Source organism: Propithecus coquereli, unplaced genomic scaffold, assembly GCF_000956105.1.
Source record: "Propithecus coquereli isolate 6110/MARCELLA unplaced genomic scaffold, Pcoq_1.0 Scaffold85, whole genome shotgun sequence".
NCBI lineage: Eukaryota > Metazoa > Chordata > Mammalia > Primates > Indriidae > Propithecus > Propithecus coquereli.
The window spans coordinates 4475049-4488942 of NW_012154729.1; the positions used below are offsets into that span (position 1 = coordinate 4475049).

General features: G+C 35.8%; 1 protein-coding gene across 2 annotated transcripts in view; it reads left to right on the top strand.

Moving 5' to 3' along the window:
* Positions 1-13894, top strand: part of LTA4H (leukotriene A4 hydrolase) — a 28406-nt gene that overhangs the window by 3456 nt on the left and 11056 nt on the right. For both annotated transcript variants that reach the window (XM_012664015.1, XM_012664016.1), the window contains exons 2-14: positions 57-187; positions 1581-1701; positions 3476-3544; positions 5490-5594; positions 6580-6632; positions 7841-7913; positions 8182-8322; positions 9179-9202; positions 9658-9728; positions 10179-10290; positions 11234-11378; positions 12332-12435; positions 13170-13240. In XM_012664015.1, coding sequence (XP_012519469.1) covers positions 57-187; positions 1581-1701; positions 3476-3544; positions 5490-5594; positions 6580-6632; positions 7841-7913; positions 8182-8322; positions 9179-9202; positions 9658-9728; positions 10179-10290; positions 11234-11378; positions 12332-12435; positions 13170-13240 — 1220 coding nt within the window. The remainder of the gene's footprint in view (positions 1-56; positions 188-1580; positions 1702-3475; positions 3545-5489; positions 5595-6579; positions 6633-7840; positions 7914-8181; positions 8323-9178; positions 9203-9657; positions 9729-10178; positions 10291-11233; positions 11379-12331; positions 12436-13169; positions 13241-13894) is intronic.

Consider the following 13894-nt stretch of genomic DNA (forward strand, 5'->3'; position numbering starts at 1 on the left):
TAGTTTTCTCTGGTATCTAAAACTATTTTCTTATTATTTAAAAATATTAATTTTAGATTTTGGATACAAAGGACCTTACAATAGAAAAAGTAGTGATCAATGGACAAGAAGTCAAATATGCTCTCGGAGAAAGACAAAGTTACAAGGGATCACCAATGGAAATTTCTCTTCCTATTGCTCTGAGCAAGTATGCATGTTATCCTCTTTTTCTTTTATAGCTAAATAATGGGGAAAATATATTTTTAATTAATTTAGACATTTTTTCCTTTCTTTTTTTATTTTAGTTTGTGTATGGGAAGTAATTGGTACACTACTCCTACTGATCTTCTGTTCAGTTTGAAGTTTATACAGTAGTGAGAATTATATGTTCTTAAGATAGTAAAGACATTTATTGTATAAAATACTCAAGACTGGGACTTTGGGTAACTGTTACTTCTTTAATTACTCATCATTTTACTAATGTCTAGAGTGATAATGGGGGCATGCCATCATAAGAACTGTTACTGTGTACCAATCTTGGGATAAGTGCTTCAGGTGCATTCTTTTACCTAATCCTGACAGTAACCCCATATGTTATGATCTACACTTGACAGATGAGGAAAGGAAACCTTAGAGAGATAAAGTAACTTATTCAAGAAAGTGGCAACTAAAATTGTCATGTTAAGAGTATGTCCTACCTCTTAATATATTGGGGAGGGGAAAAGGGTGAAAACTATTGGCCTAGAACAAGGCTGATCTAGCCCCCATCATTCAGTGGCCAATGTCTTCATGCCCTCTCATCCTATTTAAGAAAGAGAAACACCCAGGCATAACTTGTGAGGTAAATGTCATTAACCCCTTTCTACAGACAAAGAAACCGTGGCATAGGGAGGTCAAATAATTTGCCCACGTTTATGGCACCAGTAAGTGGTAGAGTCAGGATTCAAACACAGGCAGGGCTGCTGGTCTCCAGAGCTCTTGCTGTTTCCCCATTATCAGTGTTTCTCAAACTATATGGGGTGCAGGATCACTTTTGTCATCTGTCATAGATGGATACTTTTGTAAAATGTAATAAAAATGGATTATGAGGAAGAAGAGGTTAAATACAAGCACGTATTTTTTATTATTAGATTCAACAGGCATCAAAATGACTCTAGAAGTTTCTAAATGCTAACTCTCGATATCTTGACTTATCTTGCCTTGGACCAGTGACAGCTCGCAGACCACACTGCTCTGTGTCATGCTCTGGCACCTGCCACCGTGGTAGCTGAAGCTTCAAAATTGTTTCTTCCATGTTCCCACTGTCATACGAGATTGAATGATATCACGAAATGCAAAGTTTATAACACACAGTGGGGTACTCAACTAATACTATTTCCTGTTACGCCCTTATCGTTAGTTAGCATGGTAGAGTGAAAAGGACCCACAGGCTGGCGTTCAGGTGGGAAACTTACCCACTTGGGATGCAGCATTCCTAGAGCTCACTCTGAATCAATAACGAAAACTCATATGGTATTATTTACATTATTCAGGGTATGTATTATGAATTCAAATTTTAGATGGAATTATACTCTACTAATAGATGTATTTGTTTCATACAGAAATCAAGAAGTTGTCATAGAAATTTCTTTTGAGACATCTCCAAAATCTTCTGCTCTTCAGTGGCTCACTCCTGAACAAACTTCTGGGAAGGAGCACCCATACCTCTTTAGTCAGTGCCAGGTAAGGATTCCAGAATGATTTATGATGCAGAAAATTCCCAGGGCATGCAGTTTAAGGAAGCATAATAGACAGTGGTCTTATGGATATGTGGGTTTTACCTAATAGAGTATTTTAATTGATTTTATATTATAAAAAAATATATCTTGATTTGTACCTGTCATTATTAACACATTCATATATATTATTTTAAAAAGAAGCTTCCTTTAGTTTGGAAACATGTCCACCTAGTTGGACTATCTAAGTTTACTTACATTTATATCCCCAGCACCTAGCATAGAACTTGGCATAGAATAGGCACTCAGATGGTCATAAAATGAAATGAAAAATTAATAAACAAAAGTAATGTGTACTGAGTATGAAAAATGCTAACAGTAAAGAAATGTCATGTGAAAGATTGAATTTCCTAACGCTCTCCAGACACCATTGCCCAGGGGTAACCACCATTGAGTTTGGAATGTAGCCTTAACATATTTTTCTTATGCATTTACAAATGTATATATTATATAAATATATTAAATGTGCCTTTAAAATGTTATAATTTAACTTACATCTATTTTCTGTTTAAAAACTGAGAGTAAAGAACCGTGCAATTAGAAACAGTCTGTCACAAGGATAATAATTATGAAACTGGCTTCTGAAAGAAAAAAAGACCTAATTCTTGTCATAATAATTTACAATTAAAGGAACTCACTTCATTAAACATTTACTATAATTCCAAGCATTTTGCTTGGTACTTTGCATATTTAATGCTCCCACTATTCCTGTGTGTTAGGCTCAATTTTGAATGCAAGTCTATAAAAAAGGAATTGGCACATGAATTCAACCTGTTTACTTTCTGTAGCCATTTGGTATATCTTTTTAATCTAAGAAACCCTTCGTTCAATAATCTGGAAGATATATCAAGTTCTGGTCAAGAATATACAAATTGTGTACTCTCTACCTCTTACGAATATCTGAATATCTATCTCTGTGTGAGTATCTGTAAATGTAAGAAGTCAAACAGGTTTCTTTATTGCAGGTCTTTTCAGAGCCTTCAGGAAGCTACTGTTCCTACTGACCTGCAAGACAGGGATGTAATATGCCACGGTTCCCAAGTTTATTTCACTATAGAGCCCTTTTTTTCAGGGTTCCTAAGAGCTTCTCACTGGGTACCGCTGTTGCTCAGAGAATAATGTAGGAAACACTGCTTAACAGTTTGCTCCGTGCTTCAGCTGAAATGTGAGAGTTGAGCGTAGATTAAAATGGAAAATCTCGCCGGGCACGGTGGCTCACACCTGTAATTCTAGCACTCTGGGAGGCCGAGGCGGGAGGATCGTTTGAGCTCAGGAGTTCGAGACCAGCCTGAGCAAGAATGAGACCCCCGTCTCTACTAAAAATAGAAAGAAACTGACTGGACAACTAAAAATATATAGAAAAAATTAGCCGGGCATGGTGGTGCATGTCTGTAGTCTCAGCTACTTGGGAGGCTGAGGCAGAAGGATTGCTTGAACCCAGGAGTTTGAGGTTGCTGTGAGCTAGGCTGACGCCACGGCACTCTAGCCCGGGCAACAGAGCGAGATTCTGTCTAAAAAAATAAATAAATAAAACAGAAAATCTGATTTTTTTTTTAATCTACAAATCTGTTTTTGCTACTTTAAAAGATCCCAAGAAGGGAGAGACCTGTTTTTATTTTTTAGAAGAATATGTCTAAGAACAGTGCTGTAATTTTAATGACTTCTTAATGACTTGATTTATAAGAAACGGGAATAGCTATTTTTCTTTCTCCCTCTCCTAGGCCATCCATTGCAGAGCAATTCTTCCTTGCCAGGACACTCCTTCTGTGAAATTAACCTACACTGCAGAGGTAAATATCACAAATATTAACTGAATTAAATGATCCATATACATAAATAATGGTATAAGTGATAGGCTGAGATAATTGAATTTTTAGAGCTAGAAATATTTTACTTAATGAAATTTCTACCTGTAATATATAAAAAAGAGGCTCTATAGCTCATTCTGAATCTTTGCTATAAGGGCAGTTTTAAACATTATAAGTGTGAAAAAAAGAAATGGGAACCATTCTGATTTTTCAAAAGGAATTCTGGCTTTAAAAGCAAGAATGGAGGAACAATTATCTTTTAACTTTTAAAAACTGACATTTGCAGAATTAAAGTTTTTGGGAATGTATTCTGTAGCAATATAAACATCTATCTAGGTATTTCTAATGGGCCTATATTGCAGACTTGTCCGTTTAGAATTCTAACTGTTTCCTCTTACAGGTACTGCTAATCCTTTTAGGAAAATGTGAACTAAATTAATAAATACACACTATCCCAGAGGCTAGAATTACTTAGACCAAGCCAATAGATTGAGGACCAACCTGTATTTGTCAGACTTTCTTGATTCTCCAATCATCTTACAACCAAATTATACCTAGTATAGTGCTATAGAATATCATAGTTGGAAGCAAAGAATCCTAGGGTTCTGAAATCTTCTCTACCACCTAACTGTGTGACCTTGGGTGAGTCTTATGACCTCACAACCTCAGTTGTCTCAGATATATATCATATCACTACCTAAATGATGGGAGGAGGCTAAACCAAATTATTTCCTGAATGCTTTTTAGCTTTAGGATCTATGACTGTTGTTGCACTGGTTCAAGAGCTCCCAATCCTATGCCTGTCTCAGTAATAGGTTTGAGTCCTGAGCCTTACAAGAAGAACATGGAAGTCTAGCATTTGTTGAAATACATGCTTGCTAGATCATCCATACTCAGAGGTGGTCCTTTATTCTGGCATTTATTAGAAATAAAACTTTCAGGCCAGGCACGGTGGTTCACACCTATAATCCCAGCACTTTGGGAGGCTGAGGCAGGAGGATCACTTGAGGTCAGGAGTTCAAGACCAGCCTGAGCAAGAGCAAGTCTACCATCTCTACAAAAAATAGAAAAGTTAGCCAGGCGTGGTGGCACATGCCCGTAGTCCCAACTACTTGGGAGGCTAAGGCAGGAGGATCACTTGAGCCCAGGAGTTTGAGGTTGTAGTGAGCTATGATGACACCACAGCACTCTACGCAGGGTGACAGAGTGAAAACCTGCCTCAAAAAAAGAAAAAATTTCCAGAATCATGGAACTAGGGTATACACTTAAGTGACCATAGGTTTGCCCCATAAGGATCTTTTCCATATAAATTTCCAAAGAAAATTATTTCACAGTTTTTGGCAATAAGTTTTGGTTTTTCACAGTTACTACCCTTAAAAAGTTCTATTTGTAACTCCAAGTATATGTTTTAAATATAAAATTATTCAAAACTGTATTCTCCATCCTACAGTGAGTTTAGCATCCTCTAGAATCTGTTTTGGCGGTGTGGAGGGGGGCAGGAGTATTGGCTTCCATTGCCAGGAGTGGCACGGAGCTCTTCACTTATATTATTTATTCCTTGCAGCAAACCTATGAAGTTTTACCCTCATGTGATGGGAAAGCTGAGGCTCAGGGAAGTTATTTGCCCAAGTCTGTGCAGTTAGTAGGTGGCAGAGCTGGGATTTTAATCTAGTTTCTACCAAAATTGTACTTCTAATATGCATGGATGAATGGAAAGATAGATATTTCACATTCGTTTTTAAAGAAGCCAGTTTTACATATCACTAATTCTGTTTACAAAACCGATGTATACATACTTTTTGAGTTCATAGTCTGTTTATTATATGGATAATCAAGAAGTGAAAGAAAAGGTTAGTTTACATATAATAGTTTAAGATACATAGAACCTTTTATTTTCTAACTAGAAATGACTTTTCTTCTCCTTTAGGTGTCTGTCCCTAAAGAACTGGTGGCACTTATGAGTGCTATTCGTGACGGAGAAGCACCTGACCCAGAAGATCCAAGCAGGAAAATATACAGATTCAGCCAAAAAGTAAGATCACAGGGTCTAGATTTTTGTTTTAGTTGGTGGTGAACTACAAATAACTTCTACCCATCCAGAGAGCAAAATTGCCTTTGAAATATTTTAGAATTTAGAGAGCAGCTTTTGGTTTTTGTTTTTTTCATTCTTTTCCTTTTGTGCTTTTTAAAGGATTTTGTTCCACTTAGGGAGAGTATTATATGGAAGAAAGAGGTTGCCAGGTAGACAGGAGGGAGTGTGTCTAATTCCATTTCCCCTCTTTCTGGTCAGTAGCAGGCAGATTCCTGTTCTTCTATGTCATTACACTTTGGCATGTGGCTGTAGAGAGTGTTTAAAAATGGAGGAACTATCTTAGACCAAAAAAGCTCTCTGTTACAGTCCTGTAAGTTAAAATTTCTGTGTAGCTGGTAATTGGACTTGTATCATTGACCTTTAATGAATAGAATAATGTATGTGCGTGTGCGTGTGTGTGTGTGTGTATGTGTGTATGTCTGTTTTTTAATTGACATCACAACGAACAATTTTGCTCACATCCCAGCTTCTGGGATTTCAAGCTCCTATAACTTTGGCATCCACTTAGGGATTATTTTGTATGTCTCTGTAATATGCCAGTAGTGGTTTAAAAAATAAAGGAATAAAAGTAAACATAAAAAGATGTTTTAGAAACGAGGAGGAAAAAACACCAGGGAAAAGCACAGTTGCCTCCTTATAGGTTATTTTTTGAGAAATGCTTAAAATGTACATTTTAATATATGTGCAATCATGTTTTTCACATCAGCAGCTTTCATTTCTAGTGGAATAAAAGGGAAATAGCTATATTGAAATGCTTTGCATCATAATTTTAAACTATTTGGTAAAAATAAGAACTAGTGGAGAAGTATAAAAGAAAAGTAATCCATGCTAATATTTGGAGATTTAATTTTAAATACAAATTTCTTACTCTGTAACATTTTTGAGCACTAATGCAAGCATGTGGTGTGTGTGTTTGTCCCTTTAGGTTCCAATACCCTGCTACCTGATTGCTTTGGTTGTTGGAGCTTTAGAAAGCAGGTGAGCTTCTGAACAAATTTTAAGGTTTGTGAAAAAGTCAAACCTTAGGCATCAGAATTAATTTGTAGATCATTTGTGTATTTCTCAAAATATCAGGGTGACAGCTCTAGAAAAATTCAAATCTAAATATAAAATGTAGGCCACAAATTAATTTTAAATTTAAAAATCTTTATCACTTACTCCTTAGATTTTCCAAATATTGTAAAATGAGCGTGCTCTTGCCTTTAGTTAGAGATTTGGATTCTAATGTAAGTTTGAACAAGTCACTTCTCTTAATCTCCATTTCCTCATCCTTGAAATTATAATATCTGCCTTTCCTACCTCATGGGTTGGTATGTGAAACAAATGAGATAGAATATATGAAAGCACTTGAAAGTCTACAAATATTACAAACATGTAAGATATTTTGTTAACATTTTACCAAAGCTAAAGTGCCCTTTCTTCTTAATGTTTTGTTTGTTCTTAATTTCTAAGCACACTTACCTATTTTTAATTGTACAGTTCAGTACTGTGTTAAGTATATTCACATTATTGTGAAATAGATCTTCAGACCTTTTTCATCTTGCAAAACTGAAACTCTACACTCTCTCCTCCCCACTCCCCTCAGCCCTTAGTAACCACCATTCTACTTTCTGTTCCTATGAATTTGACTACTTTAGATACCTCACATAAGCAGAATCATACAGTGTGATTTTATCTTTTTGTGACTGGCTTATTTCACTTTGCATAATGTATTCAGGGTTCATCCACGTTGCAGTAAGTGACAGGATTTCCTTCCTTTCCTATTTGATTCTTCTTATATAAAGAATATTTAAACTTTAAGTGCATAACAAAGTTTATATCCACTCCTATTCTGGAATAGTGTTTTAGGACCTGCAACTGGCTTTCTCCGGTTGTGAGACTGAGGAAGGAAACTAGACCCCCAGAAATCTTACCAAAGCCAGTAAGCTAATCTGGGGACACTTTATGTCTTGGTTTTCCTTTGACCCAGACTGTACGTCCTTCGAGAGCTGCATTTCTGTTGCTACATATACAACAGCAGGTTTGCATCTCAGAGAGGCCGTTTAACCTCATCCCTTCCCTGTAAACACATGGTAAATCTACTCCTACTATAGGGGTTTGTGTATAAGACTAAATTTAAATCCTTCCCAGAACCAGGTGAGTAATTTGCCGTGAATTCTTTTTTATTAAGCTTTTTAATTTTACAGGCAAATTGGCCCAAGAACTTTGGTATGGTCTGAAAAAGAGCAGGTGGAAAAGTCTGCTTATGAATTTTCTGAGGTTGGTCATATAGTTATCCTTTTTAATAATTTTGGTAGACAGTAGATTGAAGATTTTGAGTGTGAAATGTGATGGTTTTAAGTGATTTGGTGAAATAATCAAATACGCCTTATTTTATGTGTGAGTTTGCAGTTGCTACATTCTTTTCATCATTTTCATTTAAAATAAGCATCATTAACTCGTAACTTCATAGAAAGTAATATACACTTTTAAGAATTTACTACTGTAATAATTAAGACATACAAATATGTATGCATTAATTTTTCAGACTGAATCTATGCTTAAAATTGCAGAAGATCTGGGAGGACCATATGTGTGGGGACAGTATGACCTGTTGGTCCTGCCACCATCCTTCCCTTATGGTGGCATGGAGAATCCTTGCCTTACTTTTGTAACCCCTACTCTATTGGTAAGTATAAATATTTCTTTGTTTGAAATTGAGGTCTTCTCAAAAATAAACCTAGCTAGGAAGAACCCTAGAGATCTAATAATATTTTTAAAAAAATCTTTTCTCTTCTTTATATAACCCTTGTTTTTAATTTTATTGCTTATTGTGGTTATCAAACTCTCATTTTTTAAAGGAAAATAATTTGGCCACTTGGGGAAAGAGAGTATTATGTTCAGGATGTTTGGGATGTTGGGGATGGGGGTGCTATATAACAACAATCTATTGGTGAATTATGTATCCAAACAGAGAAACTATACCATTTATACTTGGCTTGTAGGCATTGGTAAAAAAAAATTCAGTGCACCACGTATGGGAAAGGATTAGGCCCACAGTATATTGCTATGTTTTGTATGCCTTGTAAGCTACTTTAAATTCTTCTTAGAACCAAGTAAGTAATGGATTAGCAACTAAATAAATAAAATGCACCACAGGACACATAGGATACTCTCAACTTTTCTTAAATATATTGTGGGCAATAAAGAGAGAAAGGTGATAGGTAAACAAGATCAGATATAAAACAATGAAAGTAGGAGAAATGTTTTATGGAAGTTAATTAGAGACAAGTATATTGACCCTCCTTGTATTACCAAAATTCCCTAGGATTAGGGCAAGAAAGAATGCTGCTAATTTTTAGTTGTGCATTTATTTGTTTTGGGTTCTCAATACACATCTCTTTTGAACTCTCTGAAGTGCTCTAGTAGAAGTTCAGTGGACCATCCATGCCAGGTTACTAATGTTGAGGTAGGCAGTCTATTATTAGATATAGTTAATAATTTAATTATTGAAATACTAAGGTAATTTTCTTTCTTTTTAATAGGCAGGTGACAAATCACTCTCCAATGTAAGTTAAAATTTCTTACTATGGCCTTACCCTAATGAAATATTAAGTCAACCGATTTTAAAATATCCGTTATATTGTTATGTTAAAGATATGGTTATAAAAGGTACTTGGGGACTCTTATCACAAGATATTATTACACTAGCAATTAAATTTAATAGAGTTAAGGAGATTTTACGGTTTGATCTCTTGATTATGAAGTATTTTTAATGCAAGTGATATATTCATTTAATATTTTCTAAATATTTTTGTTTTAGATTATTTTAACTATGTCATATTTTTTGGTCTTTGGTTAAATTACAGTTTTTTGCTGAACTGAGTAACTCCCTGAATATCTCAGCTAATGTTTAAAAAAAATTGAATAACGCAAAGTTGAAAGAACAAGAGTGCTTAAATAATGGGTTATTTTAGTTTAAGGTAATCAGTTTTACTGTTAATCACTTGTACTGTTTCCTTAGGTTATTGCACATGAAATATCTCACAGTTGGACAGGAAATCTAGTGACCAACAAAACTTGGGATCACTTTTGGTAAGATTTTTATTATTATTGGTTCTCATTATTGATTATTTTTTCCTGCCTCCCACCACTCTGAATTGTTTTGTATGTGCTTATTGTTTTTCTTTGTTACCAGCCCATTGGTACATGAGGATTTTTTTTTTTTTAATTCTGCAACACTTGTCACAGTGTTAGGTACAGTCTAGGTGTTAAGTTTATGTTTGTTATTAGTTCCCGCTGTAGTCACTTTTTTAATACATGGACGTGTGAAACCAGAACTGTAGCTTACCTTTCCTTCCTGCCATCTTTCGGGCTGGGTTTCCCACTGCTCTGGGAGCCACGTGGACAGTCTGCTTAGAAGGTAGTGGTCATGCTCTTCAACTGCTTTCCTCTGTAAAAAAGCCAAAAAGAAAATATCTGCTTGATGAAAATGCCTTTTCCTCTCAGCTGTGTCAGTGTTTTTATTTTTTAAACTTTTCCCAGGTTAAATGAAGGACATACTGTGTACTTGGAACGCCACATTTGTGGACGATTGTTTGGTGAAAAGTTCAGACATTTTCACGCTCTGGGAGGATGGGGAGAACTACAGAATTCGGTAAATGAGTCACACTTTTAAAAGCCTTCATCCAAAGTTGCAGAGGTGTTCAAAAATTGAGTTTTTCTAAAGCATCTTTACCAAATAGCAACAAAAAAGTCATTTTTACAGCTGTAGAGAATGAAGCAGAGGCCAGTATGATACCCTGTTGATCCATGTCATTCATTGTCCTGTGTAAGATAGTATTCCTGACCTGGTCTGAATTAGGAGCTGTAAGACTTCATTGGCTCTTTGTTATTGATGTAGCTGGTTACTGTGTTTGAATTTTATTTGGTATATTTGTGTCATTTTTAAATGCTTTCTCCCAAAAGCCAAATTTGCAGACCAGGCAGTGAATCATTTTCCTAGTCTTTTTATAAGAATAAAGCCTAGGCTGGGTGCGTTGGCTCACGCCTGTAACCCTAGCACTCTGGGAGGCCAAGGCAGGAGGATCACTCAAGGTCAGGAGTTCGAGACCAGCCTGAGCAAGAGTGAGACCCCGTCTCTACTAAAAATAGAAAGAAATTATCTGGACAACTAAAAATATATAGAAAAAAATTAGCCAAGCATGGTGGCACATACCTGTAGTCCCAGCTACTTGGGAGGCTGAGGCAGAAGGATTGCTTGAGCCCGGGAGTTTGATGTTGCTGTGAGCTAGGCTGATGCCACGACACTCTAGCCTGGGCAACAGAGCAAGACTCTGTCTCCAAAAAAAAAAAAAAAAATGAATAAAGCCTATCATTGAGTGAAATATATTAGGGAACATCACGTAACTAGCCATTCTGTTAATAGACTTCCAGAAATTTATGCCAACGTATCCTAGTATTTCCATTCTCTCAATTTGTGTAAGTTCTAGATTCCCCTAAAGTTATGCCACTGAGTGGAGTAATACTTCCTTAGTACCTTGTTTGCATGGTGACACCAGTCTTCATTTAGAGCATTCATCTTACTTTGTATCTTGCAGATAAAGACTTTTGGGGAGACACATCCATTCACCAAGCTTGTGGTGGATCTGACGGACGTAGACCCTGATGTAGCATATTCTTCAGTTCCCTATGAGAAGGGCTTTGCTTTACTTTTTTACCTTGAACAACTTCTTGGAGGACCAGGTAAATAGTTGGCATTTTATGTTTTTTTGTTCTGTTTTGTTTTGTTTTTTGAGGGCAATGTGAAGAATAAGGAAGAATTACAAACTTGATTTTGCTCCCTTTTATACTTCCAGTTCATTCTGTGTACAGCTACTGAAGAAATCCTTATCATTTTCTAATATTATTGCTCCACTTAAAACCTTGAGTAACCTCCGAATTCTAAATTATTCTGCTTAACTAAAAAAATCTCATCAGTATTTTTTAAATTAGGATAATAGTGTGTTTTCACTGAAAAAATTTCTATGGTACAGACATTTATGAGAGTAACAAGTGAGAGTCCATCAACCTCTTTCCACCCCCAGGGGTGACCACTGTTAGCAGTTTGGTGTGTCCAAATCGTTTTTTAAGTGTTAATGAACAAGAGACAAATACAGATGTATAGTGATTTTAATTATAAAAACTAGATCATACTATATATTCTGCATTTGTTTTTGTTTTCTCACTCAATATTTCACATACATCCTTCTATGTCAGGAAATATAAATCTGTCTCCTACTTTTTAATGCCATCATAATACACTGAGTCTATGTCCCCTTCCCCTGGGGATGGGCATTGAGGTGTTCTCTTTTGCTGACTGGCTTTGGAGCCTCTGCCTCACTTACATCTGTTTTCCTCCTTTCTAGTCATACAAAGGTTATTGCTTTTAAAACTTGGGTATTTCTTTTCTGTGTCTTCATGTGTCATCCCCTTACCTGTAATCAGGATTCTCTTCTCCCTTCCACCAAATTACAAATATTCTTCCTTCAAGGCCCTACTTAAATCCTACCTCCATTTCCGAACATTCACTCTGAAAAACCTATTCTTTGAATGTTTTCTATTCTCTGGGGTTAATAGTATAATGCCAAGCACAAAAAATGTCAAATAATTACCTTTGTACAAATTGATTTCTTTCTTTTTAAATTTTTCACTCTTAGAGGTTTTCCTAGGATTCCTAAAGGCTTATGTTGAGAAATTTTCTTACAAGAGCATAACCACTGATGATTGGAAGGATTTCCTGTATTCCCACTTTAAAGATAAGGTTGGAAATAAAAGCTTTTTTATTTTTCATGCCCAATATATATTTATTGACTTACTTGTTAAGCTAATTTGAATTACTTAGTAGTAGTATTGGTTCAGAATTCGTTGTAAGATTCAACTTTTCATTGCATTTTTTCCCATTTAAAATGTGATCTCGGCCAGACATAGTGGCTCACACCTGTAATCCTAGCACTCTGGGAGGCTGAGGCAGGAGGATCGCTTGAACCCAGCAGTTTGAGGTTGCTGTGAACTAGGCTAACACCACGGCACTCTAGCCTGGGCAAGAGAGCAAGACCCTGTCTCAAAAAAAAAAAAAAGTGATCTCTACCACATGAACTAACAGGGAGAATTTTCCTAGTTCAGAGAGATCCTTAGTAATATGGTTTAGAAGTTAACTTTTTGTTTGTGCTTAATTTTCCCATTTTAATTATTTAACAACACTAGTGATGAATATAAATCTATTTTACGAGAGACTTAGATGAGGTGATAGATATGTTAATTAGCTTGATTTTTTTAATATATATTATATACATATATCAGAACATCACATACCCCATAAATATACATAATTATGATCTATTAAAAATAATATTAATTAAAAAATAAAAGACTTAGAAATTGATATGGCAGAGTAGACAAAATTATAGATCTGAAGACTTAAAAGTTTGCCTTAATTTTTTTTTTCCAATACAAAAGGCCATTCTGTAGCAAACTGGGTATTCTAACTGTTCACAGGTTGATACTCTCAATCAAGTTGATTGGAATGCCTGGCTTTACTCTCCTGGACTGCCTCCCATAAAACCCAAGTTAGTACTTACCTGATAATGCTTTCCTTCTCATTCTCCTAAACCCTAGAGCTCCTCAAAAATATCTGAAAGGATTCTATGCCTTCCTTAAGCTGTTACTAGATAGTGATGAGAGCAGAGTTCTTAGGTGTTTGGACCTTAACCCTGAGCCCAAAAGAGTAATTGCCATGATTTATGACTGTAAATTAGTTATTCATTGCAAGTAATTATTGAGTGCTTCCTTTCTGCACAAGGATGGCGAGGTATTTAGAAAAGAATAAGCTATTGTCTCTTCTTGCAAACTTCTGCAATTTTCATTGCAAGTATATGCAAGATTTAAAAAAAAAACCAAAAACTTTTACAGTAAAAAAAAAATATATATAAGCATTATGTTAATCATTACAAGTTATTATCCCCATTTCCAGAGGCAGTAAATTAGGCTTAGCTAGGTAAAGTGTCCTGTGCAAGGTTACACAGAGTTGAGAGTCAAACCCTAGCAGTCTTACCTCCTCCAGTACACTGCCTTTTAAACAAAACACCCTCCTCAAATCAGGGACCTGAACCCTGGTCTTCCCAAGTTGTGTGAGAATGCTGTCTATTGCATGTTCCCACCTCTCGTTGCCTTTCCTTTGGATCACTGAAATTGCCCAGCAACTACACTTACACTAAGCAGCC